This window comes from Mya arenaria, chromosome 4 (assembly GCF_026914265.1).
Source record: "Mya arenaria isolate MELC-2E11 chromosome 4, ASM2691426v1".
Classification (NCBI taxonomy): domain Eukaryota; kingdom Metazoa; phylum Mollusca; class Bivalvia; order Myida; family Myidae; genus Mya; species Mya arenaria.
This window is the reverse complement of record NC_069125.1, coordinates 16376981-16394883: the sequence shown is the minus strand read 5'-3', so window position 1 is coordinate 16394883 and position 17903 is coordinate 16376981. Positions and strand designations below refer to the sequence as shown.

Below are 17903 nucleotides of genomic sequence, written 5' to 3'. Positions count from 1 at the left end.
TTAGAAAGGGTGAAGATTTTAGAAAGGGCGAAGATTTTAGAGAGGGTGAACATTTTAGAAAGGGTGAAGAATTTAGAAAGGGCGAAGATTTTAGAAATGGCGAAGAATTTAGAAAGGACGAAGAATTTAGAAAGGGCGAAGATTTTAGAAATGGCGAAGAATTTAGAAAGGGCGAAGATTTTAGAAAGGGTGATTTTTTTAGTAAGGGCGAAAGGGCGAAGATTTTAGAAAGGGTGAAGATTTTAGAAAGGGCGAAGATTTTAGAGAGGGTGAACATTTTAGAAAGGGTGAAGAATTAAGAAAGGGCGAAGATTTTAGAAATGGCGAAGAATTTAGAAAGGGCGAAGATTTTAGAAAGGGCGAAGATTTTAGAAATGGCGAAGAATTTAGAAAGGGCGAAGATTTTAGAAAGGGTGATTTTTTTAGAAAGGGCGAAAGGGCGAAGATTTTAGAAAGGGTGAAGATTTTAGAAAGGGCGAAGAATTTAGAAAATGGCGAAGATTTAAGAAAGGGCGAAGATTTTAGAAAGGACGAAGAATTTAGAAAGGGCGAAGATTTTAGAAAGGACGAAGATTTTAGAAATGGCGAAGATTTAAGAAAGGGCGAAGATTTTAGAAAGGGCGAAGATTTTGGAAAGGCCGAAGATTTTAGAAAGGGCGAAGATTTTAGAAATGGCGAAGATTTTGGAAAGGCCGAAGATTTTAGAAAGGGCGAAGATTTTAGAAAGGGTGATTTTTTTAGTAAGGGCGAAAGGGCGAAGATTTTAGAAAGGGTGAAGATTTTAGAAAGGGCGAAGATTTTAGAGAGGGTGAACATTTTAGAAAGGGTGAAGAATTTAGAAAGGGCGAAGATTTAAGAAAGGGCGAAGATTTTAGAAAGGACGAAGATTTTAGAAAGGACGAAGATTTTAGAAAGGGCGAAGATTTTAGAAAGGGTGAAAAATTTTAGTAAGGGCGAAGATTTTAGAAAGGGTGATTTTTTTAGTAAGGGCGAAAGGGCGAAGATTTTAGAAAGGGTGAAGATTTTAGAAAGGGCGAAGATTTTAGAGAGGGTGAACATTTTAGAAAGGGTGAAGAATTTAGAAAGGGCGAAGATTTAAGAAAGGGCGAAGATTTTAGAAAGGGCGAAGAATTTAGAAAGGGCGAAGATTTTAGAAAGGGCGAAGAATTTAGAAAGGGCGAAGATTTTAGAAAGGGTGAAGATTTTAGAAAGGGCGAAGATTTTAGAGAGGGTGAACATTTTAGAAAGGGTGAAGAATTTAGAAAGGGCAAAGATGTAAGAAAGGGCGAAGATTTTAGAAAGGACGAAGAATTTAGAAAGGGCGAAGATTTTAGATAGGATAAAGATTTTAGATAGGGCATTTTTTTTTAGAAAGGGTGAAGATTTGCGAAAGGGCCAATATTTTAGAAAGGATAAGGATTTTAAAAAGGTTGAAGATTTGGAAATAGTGATTTTAGAAAGTGCGAAGAAAATAGAGGGCAACGTTTTGGAAAGGCTGAAGATTTTAGAACGGACGATGATTTTAGAAAGTGCGAAGATTTTAGAAAGGGCGAAGATTTTAGAAAGGGCGAGGTTCAATAAGACAATGGACATATTAATCCATTAAAATTCGGACTGCACTTTTCTCATGGACCCCAAAATTGAAACCAGTTAATTCGTTTATACCAAGGAAAAGGCCTCGAGAATGATTCAAAACAGCCGTCAGCTGCTAAAATTAATTAGTATAAGCTAACTGCATTTCTCCTTTTATCAATAAACAACCACCGACCTATAAGGCTGAACTCTGAGATAAGGAAGCTTATGAGAATTACTTTACAAGATAAAAACACATTAATTGTACGACAAAAACCCACGGTCAAGAGTTGGATCGTGTTTGCCCTTATAAGCCTTGAGAAGTATTTCAATCATTCCTTCAATACATCGTACGGTAATCATCCTTAGAGTTTATTGAACCAAATATTGATCTATTTAAACCATGGCGCTTGTTTATGACAAATGAGCTTCACAAGCGAGCAAACATTTATGTGCCCAAATTCCTATAGTGATATGTACTTCAAGTGTCAACAGTGTGTCTGAATTAAGGTTATAAAATACATGAGATCATTTGGAATGATCGTCTGCTGTTTTAAAATGTTATTGAAAGTCATTTCGTATGATCGGCTGATATTTTCTTTTTATATTTATTGAAAGCACTTGTGAAAAAAAACTTTACAACTTTGTTTAGGATTCGCAATTCCGTCTTTTTAAATATCGTTCAAATATTTGTATTGCTTAGTTTAGTGTTTTGTTGATAGCTTTGTTGACAGACGACAACCTGTAAGAAAGAAGTCCAAAGTATCCGAAATAATAAGAAACTGTGACAATTGAAAGAATTATTATTGAAGAATAACCGTCCACATTTGGTATAACATGCTCAATATATCGTATGGCATTCTCAATGTAACGCATGCCATTCTAAATATAACGTTTCCTATTTTGTATGTTACGCGTGACATTTTCTATATAACGCATGGCATTCTCAATATAACCTATGACATTCTAAATATAACGTATGACATTCTACATATAACGTATGACATTCCCTATATAACGCATGACATTCTAAATATAACGTATGACATTCTAACTGTAACATATGCAATCTTAATATAACGTATAACATTCTAAAGATAACGTATGACATTCTAAAGATAACGTATGACATTCTAAATATAACGTGTGACATTCTTAATATAACGTTCGACATTCAAAATATAACGTATGACATTCTTAATATAACGCATGACATTCTAAATATAACGTATGACATTCTCAATATAACGTACGACATTTGACGTTTGACATTCTAAATATAACGCATGACATTCTAAATATAACGTATGACATTCTCAATATAACGCACGACATTCTCAATATAACGTATGACATTCACAATATAACGTATGACATTCTCAATTTAACGTATGACTTTCTAAATATCTGTTCAATCGCAGTTGAAACAATTGACGGTTATTAAAATGAGAATAGTTACGCTACTATATTCCATGAAGATTTCAAAGGATTTTAAAAACAATCCTCAGCGCATTTAAGTAGAAACCAGGGCTCATGTGTATACAATGATTCAAGTCCTAGTTCAGAATTAAGACTAATTCCATTGTATTTTTTCTTTCAACAGTGGAAATTGTTTCTTGCTTAATTATTACTTCTGATAAGTGTCAATTGTGTTGAAATTTGAGCATTAGTATGCGACGTGGAAGAATTGTCTCTTTTTGTAGTTTTATTATGGGGAACAACTTAGTAAGCAATGCCTAGATTTAGTTTGTAAGATTTGCCTCCCTTCAAGACAGCTATAAAAGACTATTGCCGGCAACTTCAATCCGGTGTATAAATATTGATTCTAAAGTATCAATCAGCCATTGAGTGTTAACTTTGGAGCCCTACTCCTCCATACATTTAGCTACAACGCAGTTTGGTTAACTTTTAGATTAAATTGGTAGTTATACGATATCTAAAACTTCAAATAATTGGCGCTGTATATCTTATTGACAGGTCGATTAACGTTAATTGGAATTACTTCAGAATGAATCGTATATGAATTCAAATAAATGGAGAAAAGTACATTTTGACATAACTATTTCAACAATTGTTTAGTCGTTTATTTGCTGGAGTATATTTTTGTTCGATAAGTTAAACCAATAACCAAATATTTTGTTCAACTCTATCGAAATATTTATCCTTTTAATTAACACATTTAACTAAAGTACATAAAAACGCTATTTCCTTTATACAAAACAATTTCGTGTACTTGATCAGAAGTGCAATTTGAAGTACAGGTGACATATCGTATTTATATTAGAAGAAGCTAAAATGGCATTATTGATTATGTTTTAAAGAAAGCAAAGTGAAATAATGCTTAGAGTTAATAACATGTAGCTTAAACAATGCCCATTTGTAAAGTAAAATACTATTTTACGGTGAAATTAAAGAAAAATTGTGCAACTGCCGACAGCTCGTGAATTTCACGTAATGCATTGCGCTTAAAATGTGCCAAATAACTAGAAATCGAAAACACCTATTTCAATCATAATTTTACGTAAAGCCAGACCGATTTTGGCCGCTTTTTCGTTTTTTTCATTTGGTTTTTTGATGATATTTTATGTGTTCTCTATTATATTAAAACATTATTTGAGAAAGTTGAAAGTGTTCTCTCCTGCCTTTGAACTCGATTTTTAATGCACCCTTGTTATACATCAGTGTTTGTTAAAGAGCCGGAGATTAATTATAATAGTGTTTAGTGTGTGCAAGTATTTTAGGACCAATGAAAATTGAGCGGTATTCAAATATACGCCTGTATATATGCCATATAACGCTGAGTCGCTGAGTTATTGTTTTCTAAAACTTGTGATTTCTTAAGAAAATGCAAATTATAAAAGTACGTCGTTTTGAGGTTCAAACCTACGACGAAATATATAATGTAATTTGTTGTCTGGAGCGCTCCGAGTGAGCTTTTGATGATACTTGAAAAATATTCAGTTTCTTTTCACTTGATTCCCCTGGAAGCGTGCTGTGATACAGATATTTGAATGAATTCTCGTTGGTCAAAAATCAATTACATTCATTTAACATAATAGTATACACTTTAAGCGTCCTTCAGAAAAAGAAAACATCCTTACTTTGGACACAGCAAATTACTATAGAACATTCAAAATAAACACTATTCTGTATAGGAATATGTGAAAATATTTGAGCAAACAAAGATCTGCAACTCTTCAACAACATTTAAATTTAGCATTTGAATTGTCGGACCTAATACTAATAATACTCATTTTAGGATTAAGTTTTGGTACTTACGAGATAACTTGATAGCGATTACATTAGCAAAATCGTCTGTAGATAATGTTTTTAAAAATGTCCTTTCACAAACTACTTAGTTTCTATGTCAAGACATTCAATGTTCCAATCAGCATGATTAGGCAAAAAAAAAATGTTTGTTTAGGGTAACCTTCCCAAAATTTCTAGGTAGGGTTGGTAAAGATTTTTTTTATTGATTTTTTTCAAAATCTGTCGTAAGTTCAAAGTGTTTTCTTGCACATGGCAGTCTTTCCTACATTACTGTCATTGCCTGACTATGTTTTATCATATAAACAATAATTCTGATTAAAATATGCATTTATCCGCCCTTCGTAAATCTCTATTTGCTAACGAATATTGTTTTTGCTCAGACACGGAAAAAAATAGTTAGGGTCGGCGCATTTTTATAGGTAGGATCGGGTTACCCGAAACAGACATATTTTTTAAGGCCTTATATACCTATCGAAAGCTCATTCGAAATGATCAGTAAAATCATCTGCATTACGCTATCAGAGTTTCGGCAAAAGTCGTCAGCTTTCAGAAAGTTCCGTAGTTTTTCAAGATGCTTTATTATCAAGCAACACTAAAATGTATGAATGAAACAGAAAAACAAACTTAATCAGATGGCATACATAATTGGATGATATTTGAACACTTTATTAAATCGTCATATGGGTAAAGATTGAAAAGAAAAATCTGATGTTACTGAAAATACCCCCGCGAAGATTTTGATAACTGAGGCACTTAACACGTTCAATCTTATCGTAGAATTATGTTCTCTTAAATATGATTATTCAACCGAACAAAGTTTGCGATAAATATGGGCGAAGTATTTTCATTAATTTACAAATAGTTTTAATGCAGAACTTATTGAGCACTTAAAGATAAACGTTTTAAATATGCGGATCGAACATTTTGTAATGACGACTCGTTATGTTACGGGTTTTTTTCTTTCCGTATTTTTTGGTATGATCTGAAAACTATTTAATGAATGATTGACTCCAAGTATTTTTGTGAAAAGCTACAACTGACAAACGTTATAAAACAAACACTTGGTCAGTGAAGTTTTAAGCTTGATCCCTGTTTTTATTTGAATTTATTATTAATCAAACATACATCAATGGATTGTCATCGATTAGGTTATTATCTGTTAGGCTACCAGCCTAAATTTGTCTTGTACTATGATTACCCCACGTAGAGAAAAAAGCTCGGAGTTACCATTGTATTAAATGTATCGCTGCATATGTAAAATAATTAAAGCCCACGGTGATACCTCCACTGAAGTATTTGGTCCTTCCACGTTTGTATATTGAGCCTTAAGATTTAAACTGAAGACTGTATACCATGAAGACCGCCGATAACTATCAAGTTGCAAAAGAACGCGGTATTGTGGCAACTTACGGTCTATAATGGTTGGCAAGTCAAAGTGTGAAGTCTGAAGAGATGTGAAGACTAGGCAGGAATTCAAAGGAAATGTTGATAATTCAGAAGTGGGTGAAGTAGTTAAGACGGGGGATTACCGGATCACTAAATATGTCAAACGATCGCCCTAGGAGAGAAAGTGCACAAGCGAGTTCAGAAAAGACTGGGACAGACACGAGTAAAGATGATGAAAATCTTATGCATAATTGGAGTCTAACCTTTACGGAATACGCTGAGAAAAATTCTTACAACATTCATGGTAAGGACGTAACCCTCTCTACTTCTGACGGCGTTTCGGAGAGTAAAACGGCTAATGGGAGCGCGGTGAAAGCACCGGACGGGCGAGGAAAGGAAACGGAAGTTACTCAAAAGGGATCACGTGGCGGGAAGGGACAAGATGGAAATATTATAAGGACTATCGCTTCAAAGGAAAACAATGCGCGGGCGCAGATGGACGACCATAACGAAGATCAGTCGTATACTATTCCCGACGACACTGCTACCGACACGTTTACGTTAAAGGATTCGGAGGAAAACGACAAGGAGAGCCGGCAGTCGCCGTTCAAAGCAGACGAAAACACACAGACTGAGGGCGCAAAGAAGCGAAATGCCAACGAGTTGTCAAAATACCAGGTGCTTCCCGATATTGCTCAAAATCAAAAGGCACAAACAACAGACAACGTGAAATCAAGAGTAATTCCGGAGATGAGTATGGCGCTCAGTGTTGGAGCAAAGAGCGGAAATAAGGCGCCGCGGAACACTCCGGCGACTGGAGGGGGCGGGGGTGTCGGACCTCCGAGTTTCGGACAATGGGTAGGGGTTCTCGGACCCCCGAGTTTCGGACAAGGGGGTGGTGGAAAAGTGCAGCAGGTATATGTCAGGTTTCCTGGACAACGCACTGGGCAGATGATGTAGTAAGTGATAAATGTCATTTTCATGCGTGATACATGTGTAAATGTTGGGGAAATAGTGTTTTGTGCAAAAGATATAGGAGTATTTATTTCGACATTTTTAGCAAACAGTTAAGAACCGACGTTTAATGATGCTATATGTTCTATTTAAATCATATAATCGCCAGTGGTCCAGGCCAATAACATAAATGCCCAAAACGAATCGGCTTAAATGGCTTAATTCGCGTAACAACGCGATTAATTGATTGATTGATTGATTGATTGATTGATTGATTGATTGATTGATTAACCGATAGATTGATGGATTGAGTGTTTGATCATTCAATCGATCGTTCAATCGATCAATCGATTGATCGATTGATTGATTGATTGATTGATTGATTGATTGATTGATTGATTGATTGATTGATTTATTGATTGATTGATTGATTGATTGATTTATTTATTGATTGATTGATTGATTGATTGATTGATTTATTGATTGATTGATTGATTGATTGATCGATTGATTGATTTTTTACATTTTATATAATTATTCTGTTTGCCTGTAAATGATGTTCAGTATACATCTTAAGAGCTTCTTTGTAACGAATTCCACCATAAATGTTCACAATTAAAAAACCCACCTTAATACATCTGAATATAATGGTGACGGCATCGGCGTGAATCTGAAGGGGTCTTGGGTAGTACTATAGAGTCGGGAAGAGCTACGACAATTTTTACCTGTTCAAATCTGTCGTGTTGCTGCAACGATTTTTCTACGATTGTTTTCAATCTTAGTGCAGTCGTATCTCAATCGGGCCTAGTTTTGCGGGAATGATATGCATTCTTATCCGTGTGAAATCATAGTTGATCGTGACTGTAATTGAATGTACGACCATTCATATTTACGATTTAATACAAATTGATTAGCAGTGTAGGGTTTTAACAAAATGTTTAGCAATCATGATATTAAGTTAATTATGATGTCTAATATAGAATGTTCATATGATTTTATCTGACATTTCAACATATTTCCTAATACGCATAAGAATGAAATGAACTTTGGTATAGAGCTTTGCGTCATGACAGATTGTATCTTAAGACTTAAACACGTTTATGAAACAAGTAGAAAAATATTGTTAAACAAGGAGACAAATCTCCTATTTGTATAAAGCATTTTAAGTTAAAATGTGCCATGATTGTTTGACGTTATCTCTTTGTTGTGCTAAAGTACAATGTGCAGACAATATGTTTCGTTTGTTTATAATGGGACTTAACATATTTATGTATATTTTTTGTAATTGTTTTGATAGATTGAAAACACTTTGGCAACGCGAGGCCAATGTTGGGGTTTATTGTCAATGCAGGGGTGCCGTAAGCGGATTGACATTGGGGTGGTAGAGGGTGGGATTTTGGAGTGGAGGGGGGGGGTCTCCCCCTTCCTAAATTAAGGCAAATTGGGGGTTGCCAAAACAAAAATGAGCTATCTGGTTATTTTTTTAAACATTTCTAGTAAAAATACCTAGGCTGTAAAGCAATTGACATTGGGGCGGCGAAGGGTTGGGTTTTGGAGGGGGTCTCGCCCCCCCCCCCCCAGATTAAGGATAATTTGGGGTTTCCTACGCAAAAAAGAGCTTTCTGGCTCATCTTATGAATATAAATATATTAAAAAAACTAAGGCTGCCATTTATTTAATTATGTCTACTAAGAATATAAATAATGTACATTTTGCCAGTAAATGGCCATCAATTAATGTTTAGTTTGATACCTACCATAATGCTCCATCGGGAAATAAAAACCCCGATAGGATATTCATCACCATAGCAACACGGCCTACTATCGATTAGAGGTAAAATCGATGAAGAATATTGAAAAGCAATAGGATATAAAAGATATTATTTGAAAAAAAAATATTGGCCGATTTTTCGGGGGCATGCCGAAATAATGGGGTGGCGGCCGCCGTCCCTGCCGCCAAAGTCCCGGTGCCTTTGGAATGCTATCAGGGTATAATGCCCCTTAAATAAGGCAATGAATTAATTGCATATTGATCTTTTATTGAATATTTAATCTGATATGTTTGAAATTGCTGTTCTTTACTGCGTCGGATTTCTATTGTCCGTGTTTTCATAAAAAGAGCGATTACAAGATAAAATTTCAATACGATTGGATTTTTTTCTATAATTATTTAATTGTTCTGAATTTACTGCCATTTTGCGATGCCATATTGTATAACATCGTTTATTTGCTTGACTGTCAGAGATATATCTATTTAGAGCAATTGAAATGTTTAAACCTGATTATTCTTAAAAGTTGAAATATAACACGAGTGTTTGGGTATATTATAAAATAATGTCTAAATTGACCTATCTTTTTATTTCGTCGACAACAGATATACTTCTTTATCGATAAGAATTTAAAATCATTGTTCGAAAGATTTTGTTTTATTTCTAAGAGTACATAAATTGGGATGTTTTATTTCGTTTATTCTGTTTTAATACTTAACGATTGAATTTTACTTTCGCACGAAAAATAAAAATTAATCCTTAAATATACATTTTCCAATTTTTAGTAGTTTAATGATTGTGGTAATAACATTTTCAGATGTAATAATTTTCGCGTTTATCGAAAAAAAAATGATATCGTGTTTACATATTATGCATGACCCAGGTCTTGCAAAACTCCGCCTACAGAGGTCACAATGGGTCGACCGATTCATGCAAAATGCACGCAAATTTGATCGTACAGACAACAAATTGTGATTGTAAATATTTAAAGGCGCAGTGTTAATAGTAAGAAATAAGATATAGATTCGACAGACAGACGGATAGTCCAACAAACAGACGGACAGACTGAGAGATATATTTTTATAATTCTCATTTTTTGCCTTTATAAGTCGATGATTTAATATGAACAGGTCTTCTAATCAATATTGGTGCTATTTGGATCTAAGAACGATGTAGCTTATCGGATAACTTGCTATTAATAACTGACTAATTAATAGAGTTAATAAAGTCAATATTGTAAGACCATAAGATTAACTTAAGTTGTATATTGAATACCAACACAGGACAACTGATGCCCGTCATTTACAAGGTCATCTTAATGATGACTATGGCCTAACCATTTTTGAAACGTCGTACTTATTGAACAAAAAAAAAACACTTCTAAATGTGGGCCTTCATTAGTCATGAAAGTTATTTTATAACCTTTAAAGGGACTCGATCACAGATTTTTTTTGCAGTTTTTAACGTTGTTAGCATTTAGTTACATTAAAAACTTCATGAAAAATGTAAACAAATTTAAATACAATTGCGATAGTTAAACTTTTAAAAATATTATGAGAAAAGTCTACGAACTTCTGAGGCACCCTTCGTATATTACTTGATTTATTACAAAGATCAAACAGCAACTGACAATGGCAAAAACATGTCTGAACAGAATTTTGTCAATCAAGGCCTTAAGTCATTCAGATTTCAATATTTTTGCTAACGCTTTCGGCAAATTAGAGCATTTTATATACGTATTAATAATAGAGAAATTTTTGAATGTTTTAATCATTACAAGCATTTTGATCACACTTCACTCGAAATAACTATTCGGTGCCTGGCCCTATAGAACTCGAACGCGGTCCTTTAAACCACAAACTAAAAGATACAGATTTTGCAGGTTTTTTTTAAATGTGACATCTTATAACATTTGTACAGAAAACATTGTTTTTGAACAAAGTCCATTTACAAGGCAAATTTCCGTGATTTATTTGCCTGTTTTTATGAGATAGCACGTGAATACGCTCATGATGCTCTTCAACATATGAGCAAAAGTTCAGGAGCTATCGTTAAAGGTATACATGCAGTCTTCATAATATTCAGTCGAACCCCGTTCCGCGCGAATTTGAACCCCTTCCGCTCGAACTATCTTGGTTCGATTTTCTCTTTGGTTCGAGACCTATACATCAGACATCCCCTCCATCTTGTCAAACGCTTACCTTCTTTCTTCCTTCAGCGCCGAGATGAACCAACAGTCCGGCCAGGTCCGAATAGTTGGCCATGACAAGGAGAAGGAGATGCTGGCCCGCCTCTCATGGCTGCTCCTAGATGCCGGAACCTCCGCCCTCCGCAACACCTTTGACTCCATCCATCCGCCCGTTTCCCTTAGGGAGCATCTCAAACAGACTCACGTGAAAACCGTGCTGCAGAAGCTTCTAGAACAGGTAACGTTCGGGGGTGTTAATCACTTTCAGTGATAGTTTAACCATTTTAGGTTGTAGACCGCAAGCCCTGTCCACTTTTATAACCGTCAATCGAAATCTACGATCGCCAGATAGACATAACATTTTTATCATTTGACGAATTAATGCGCGCACGGGCGTATCAACCCCAGTGCTGTTAGAACTGCGTTGGTCATTAACCTAATTTGCATTACCAATCTGTTCTTATAGCTACGGTTTTATTTTATTGAGTATCAGCATAAAGATCTTAAAGAATTTGTGAATGAACTCATGAGCAGGAAACAACTACTTTTAGATGTTTATGGCGGTTTGATTTACAATAACATGACTATACTCACAAAACATAGCAGGCCGACAGCCTTTCAATGTTTTAAGCGCTTTGAATAAATGTACACGAAGCGAACAGTAATCTTTGTTGCAATCGTATGAAGTGTAATCAGTGAGTCAGCGAATTATCCAAAATCCACCCAATGAGTCAATAGAATCAATTAATCAATCTGTAAATCAATTATTAATGCATTTACTTGATTAGGGAATCAAGATATTAATCATCAAATAAAGCTTATCAATTAAATGAACAAGGAAGTCACCGACAACTTGCATTGTTTTCTTTACCTAGGCTGTGTTTACGGACCGCCAATGGAAGCTGCTCTACCCCATGAAGAAGAAGCACACGACTTCAAGAATGTACGACAGCCGGATACTCGTGGTTCTTCTGGAAACCATCTGTCACCTGTGCCCGCCCTACCCCCATGGCTGGGCCCGGGACCCCCTCCCCAAGGACGGCTCCCTCAGCGCCGACATAGTCCGCCTGCAGCTGCTCTTCATGGACATCGCGAGGCTTGGTGAGTTGATGTGATTGTGTATTACATGTACATGAAGGTTTAGTCCCTTTTTATAACATAATATAAAACTGCAGTCAAAACTCGCTATTTCGAACTTGTTGGGACCTCGAGAATTAATTCGAGATAACGAATGTTCGATAAAACCGAAATACAAACAGTGTATAACTAAACCAACCAAAATCATTCGAATATAGTTAGACATAACCTGAGACCATCGAGATAACTGCGTTCGACATAGCGAGTTTCCACTGTAATAATTTCAACGTAACTACATGGTATGTGCAACGGCGACGGTTGATATCTTGATGTGCCGATTTGTTCTATGTAACAAAGCATTTTATGATCCAAGTGGGTCATATGACCTCTACAAATCAGGGTTTTTGTTATAGCACGGATGTAAGATTACTCTTCTTTATGTCGGCGATTAGAGACACATACGCCATCATTTGAATACACCTAAAATGAGTTCCACCCCGCAAAGTTCTTACGAGTCGTCTTATTATGTAAAGTCTCCTTCAGCTGATCATCAATAACCTTGCATAGGTGTATTCGATTTGCCCATTAACTTGACATGAATGAGAGCCTTGCTCCGCCTGGTCAATTTGTCGGAGGTTTCTTGTCGGAGACGATAGCAGTAATACATTGGATTATGCAACCGTGTGCTTTTAATTATTGTAGAAATAAAACCCCTTTATAGACCAGTATGAACATTTCCTCATTTGAAATAGGCTGAAAATCAACGATATCAACGAAACCGGCCAACAATCATTTGGATATTCCGGTATTCCGGTACAATAGTAGGAGTAGTTCGTAAAATTATGAACATTAATAATTCAAATAGTTCCGATTTGCTATACAAGATTATTCTCTTTGCCTACTTGTCTGGGCTTTGGGTTCAATAACATGGATCATGTGTACTAATTCCAGAGGGCATTCCTGGAGAGTCCTACGTTCCTTGGTTCATCCAGATCCGTGACGTCATCGTGCGACTAGGCGGTCCTCCAATCAGATTAAAGGTTGCCAGGATCGAGTCTGAACTTATTAATCTCGAAATGCAACAACACTATATAAAGGTATGTCTTCTATTTGACACACGTTTGTGACGGATCCGTGGTCTAGTGTTAACACACTTAGTGTCAATCCAGGGGTCGCAAGATCGATTCCCCGCCGCACCATAAAATACTAGTCATCTTCCGGGAGGGACGCTAAATATGGGTCCCGTGCGACAGAGCTATACACCGTGGTGCACTTTAAAGAATCAGGGTAGCTCTAACCAGGGTTGCATTATGTCTGTGCACTATGCTCCAACAACCTAAAATGACTTACACTCTTAACGGAGCACTCGCCGAATGGGCAAGGCCCGAGTGCTAGTATTAATAAGCTTACACACAACTTGACACATTTTTAGTGGCGGATCCGTGGTCTGGTGGTAACACATTTGAATGTCAATCAAGGGGTCGCAAGTTCGATTCCCCGCGGCATCACTTAAAACTAATCATCATCCGGGAGGGACGCTTATCGGGGGTCCCGTGTGGCAGTGCTATACACTGGTGCAAGTTTAAGAACCAGGGTAGCTCTAACCAGGGTGACATCCGTGTGTGCATTTTGCACCAAAAATCTAATATGAAAATCTATCTTATCGGAGCACTCGACGAATGGGCCTTGCCCGAGTGCTAGTCTAAATAAACTTAAAATAACAGGACGAGTTACCTATACTCGACTAGCCAACTGTTTTCTTGTTCTTAAACATCCATGGAATTTGCAATTTGTCTTAACATAATTGAGTTCAATCACAATTAAGCGCCAATTATATCAATGAAACTATAAAAAACTGTAACGAGTATTATTGTTATTGCCACCAGACGTTACGGGAGACGTGGCAGCCTGACTCTATACAGAGATTAGAGAAAGTACATGCACTACGTAGCAAGACGTCCAAGGCACGTCGGACGTACGCCAGCACCAAGGGAACAGAGGAAGGTATGAACTATTAATATATAATTATGCCATTCATTGTTAGTTTTAATATTTGCTCACGATCTACTCGGAGTCTAATATTTATAAGCGTTTTGTATTAGCGTTTTATATTAGCAGTTTATTCTAAAATTATTTTCTTTAATGATTTTAATCAATGATGACAAATCAAGAATAATTGAACAAAAATATTTGGGCTAATTTTCAACTGTCAATGTACACCTGTGGTCATGCAAGTTTGGACACATACTGATGCATTCTTATTGCACATGTTCAAAAATGATTGAACAAAGTGGTTTGGGCTATTCTTTAATTGTCAATGTACAACCGTGGTCATACACGTTTGGACACATACTGATACATTCTTATTGCACATGCTCAGGTCTGTCAGCGGAGGACCATGTCGTGCTCAAGAAGACCCACAAAGTGTTGGTGGACAACGTTCAGGCTGAGGACGTCATTGACAGGCTTCAGCAGTCACAGGTGCTCAAGTTCTCAGACCGACAGGAGATTCTGACCCATGCCAAGAGACAGGAGAGAATGCAGGTACTTATGATGCCATCGTATATTTTATGATGACGTCATTCGCTGATTTTAACATTTGCAAGTTAACTCATTAAGATATCTGATACACAAAGGTGTATTATTTTGATACCTGGTGACTCTGTATTACTAAGGTAACACTTGAAATGGATTGGTGCGCAAAAAAATGCTTAAAGACAGAATTAGTTATTATTACGTATCAAATTATGACGCCATTGGTCGTCTTTGAAAGTAGCTGGTCCACAAATTATCAAACTGGCGGAAGATTCTTGCAGAAGAATGGCGTTATTGGTTAATTAATTATGACGTCACTGACATCCTCAACGAACGCACCTGCTCATATCTAAAACGTTTCCGAACAGTTCTAAAATTTACATGATTTTAAAAATAAAAGCTTTTTTACAGTTGCTGTTGGACAAGATATCGGAATCCAAGCTCCCGTACTCGTTGAAGGCGCTGTTTGACGCCATGAAGTTTAAATACAAGAAGCTGCATGACCACTGTATCGCCGTCAGAAAACAGACGTACAAGGAGGGCGTGGTCACGACTATAGGTAGGTCCTAGGACATGCAAATTAGTTGTGAGGCCATATTTCAGAAGCATTTTAAGTAAAAAGAGTACCTTTAACTTAAATTAAACCATATATATCCTTAAATAATTTATTTTACTGGGGAAAAGTGTTATTTTTAGTGTATACTATGCAGTAAAAATATGGACACGTTTTGAGAAATAAAAACACCATTTAAAAAAATCAAGAAATATTACAATTCCATTTTTTTTCCATTTCATAATTAAGAAGCATAAAATACGCACCCTGACTTTAATGTATACGCTAGGCTCATGACTGATTCAACTGCACCATTGTTCCAAAGCAATGTATGGAGTCTTTGTTAAACAGTGCGTTGTTGTTGTTTTGTAGAAAAAAAAACTCACATTGTTTGCTATGTCAAAATGTGTATTTTCGTTTTGATATTAAATACCAAACTATGTCGGAGTTATTCTTTCCCTGGCGGTGAATCGAGTAAATCATAGTATTATTTTACATTATATTATAAAAGATAGGTGTATTTATTATCCATATAGATTGAAACTGAAATCTCTAAAACTTTTTTTCTCCCTGTCACTCACAGACGTTGAGGGAATCACCGAAACTGCCTTGGTGAACCAGTACAAAGTCCGGCTGGGGCGTGTCTACCCCTTCCCCTGGAATGACGGGGTGTACGGTACCGCAAGAGACGTCTATACACCGCTTGATATTGTGGATAGTGAGGGGTAAATTCAAAAATATAATTATTACCTATGCTCTTGAAAAAATACTATGTATTCGTATAGTTCATGTTGCTATATATTTGTATATATCTCACCTCCTACATAAATGACGCTATCCGATTGGTCTAGAGCGATCACGTGGAGGGAGTGTATAATTCATACACCCCTTGTAAGTTTATACCCTATTTGTGCCTTTTGGCAGAAAATACGGGATATGAAGAGAAGGATACATGTACTCATGTAAGCCTAAATACAGTTCTTTCATTTAATTGTCTCCCTTTGTCTACAGACATAAGATATCTTCAACCGAGTTTCTACCGCCGCCATGGAAAGACGGGAAGGGCAACAGGATTGTACTGGAGGGCGAAAGTGGAAGTGGAAAGTCCCTGTTGTGCTCCTGGCTGGCCTACATGTGGGCGACAACGCCCACCTACTTCCGGAATACCTACCAGCACGTGCTATTGCTCAATATGGCGGAACTGGAAGGCAATTTTGAAACCGCTGTGTACAGGAGTCTATTTCCGGACAATTTTAAGATTAGCGTTAACGAATTTTGGAACATGTTGGAAAGGAATGCCCAGAATGTGTTACTAGTCATTGACGATTATGATCGGGAACATGAAATAGATATTAGTGCTATCCTCAGTGGAACACGTTTGAAAAAGAGTACTGTGATATTGACTGCGAGGCCCAATACGAAAATGCCCATAGGTTTTGTTCCAGACCGGAAGTGGTTCAACTTAGGATTTAGCGAAAGCAATATCAAAAGGTGCTTTAGGAACTGTGTATCTCTGTCACAACTCGAGCACGACCAGTTTGAGAAGTTGTACCATCTTGCATCCCGCGAGTCATGGCTGCTGCGATCGCATTTATCAAACCCGATGCTAGCAGTGATGGCTTTTGCTGTGTTTAGCATCTTGAAGAAAGGCACTATGCTACGAGATATGAAAACGACCTGTGATCTTCTGGAGAAATACGGAGTTGCCATGGCAACGCAATACTGCCGGAAACAGAAAATCGACATAGTCGGGTTTGAATTTCCGGACGAAGTTCTAAGTGCAATAGACTTGTTGGATCAGTTTGCGTTCAATTGTCTAATGTCGGGGCGGCAAAGTTTTAAAGAAGAAGAAGTAGTTCAATCGACTGGGGAACCAATGGTTCTTCAGTTTGGGGCCTTTAGCAGGTTTCAGCCGGGAACAACATTGCGGTTCGCTTGTGGTATTTCCATGGATTTCCTCGCGGCCCGCCATATTGCCGACATGCCATATGAAGATATTGAGACTGTCGTTATGAAAAATAAGATGTTCAAGTTTGCAAAATATTCGCAGGTTTGTGTAATTTTTCGTTTATTAAAAGGGTCTGCAGCTAACATGTTAATTTACTATTCTTTTAAAATATGTGTATGAACTTCAACCCCCCCCCCCCCCCAAAAAAAAAAAAAAAAAAAAAACCTTTCAACATGAATATTTCGATATTGGTATATGTTTAGATAACAGAAACGCTAAGTTAAAGTAACGGTGGTTTTGCTTGCTTATTATTTATAATCCAATACTGTGCACTATATTCTATTCATTCTCAGAGGAGCACTGCTTCAACACCTCTGAGAATGAATAGAATATAGTGCACAGTATATATTGGTATAGAATATAACACCAGTATATGTACTGTCACGGTATAATTATCGTGCATAACCATATAGTGTATAGAGTCGATGCACTGCGTGACAACCTCGGATCTAAATCTCAACTTGGACTTAGCATTCTAGATTTAATGATTTTTTCTAGATTCCAATAATTCACTGTTACGAGATTAAATATCAAAAATATAAAGTCGAACCCCGTTGGCTCGAACTCGCTTGGCTCGAACTCCTCGTTGGCT

At 36.7% G+C, this 17903-nt stretch overlaps 1 protein-coding gene across 2 annotated transcripts in view; it reads left to right on the top strand.

The window, feature by feature from the left end:
* LOC128231702 (uncharacterized) overlaps positions 1 to 17903 on the top strand; it is a 37422-nt gene that overhangs the window by 13735 nt on the left and 5784 nt on the right. The window contains exons 1-9 of one of the 2 annotated variants that reach the window (XM_052944800.1): positions 7102 to 7187; positions 11169 to 11376; positions 12014 to 12239; positions 13167 to 13312; positions 14102 to 14219; positions 14596 to 14759; positions 15162 to 15309; positions 15887 to 16028; positions 16315 to 17353. In XM_052944800.1, the coding sequence (XP_052800760.1) occupies positions 7180 to 7187; positions 11169 to 11376; positions 12014 to 12239; positions 13167 to 13312; positions 14102 to 14219; positions 14596 to 14759; positions 15162 to 15309; positions 15887 to 16028; positions 16315 to 17353 (2199 nt within the window). In that variant the 5' untranslated portion in view covers positions 7102 to 7179. Of the gene's footprint in view, positions 1 to 7101; positions 7188 to 11168; positions 11377 to 12013; positions 12240 to 13166; positions 13313 to 14101; positions 14220 to 14595; positions 14760 to 15161; positions 15310 to 15886; positions 16029 to 16314; positions 17354 to 17903 lie in introns of those variants that run through there. The other variant, XM_052944799.1, reaches the window with a different exon arrangement.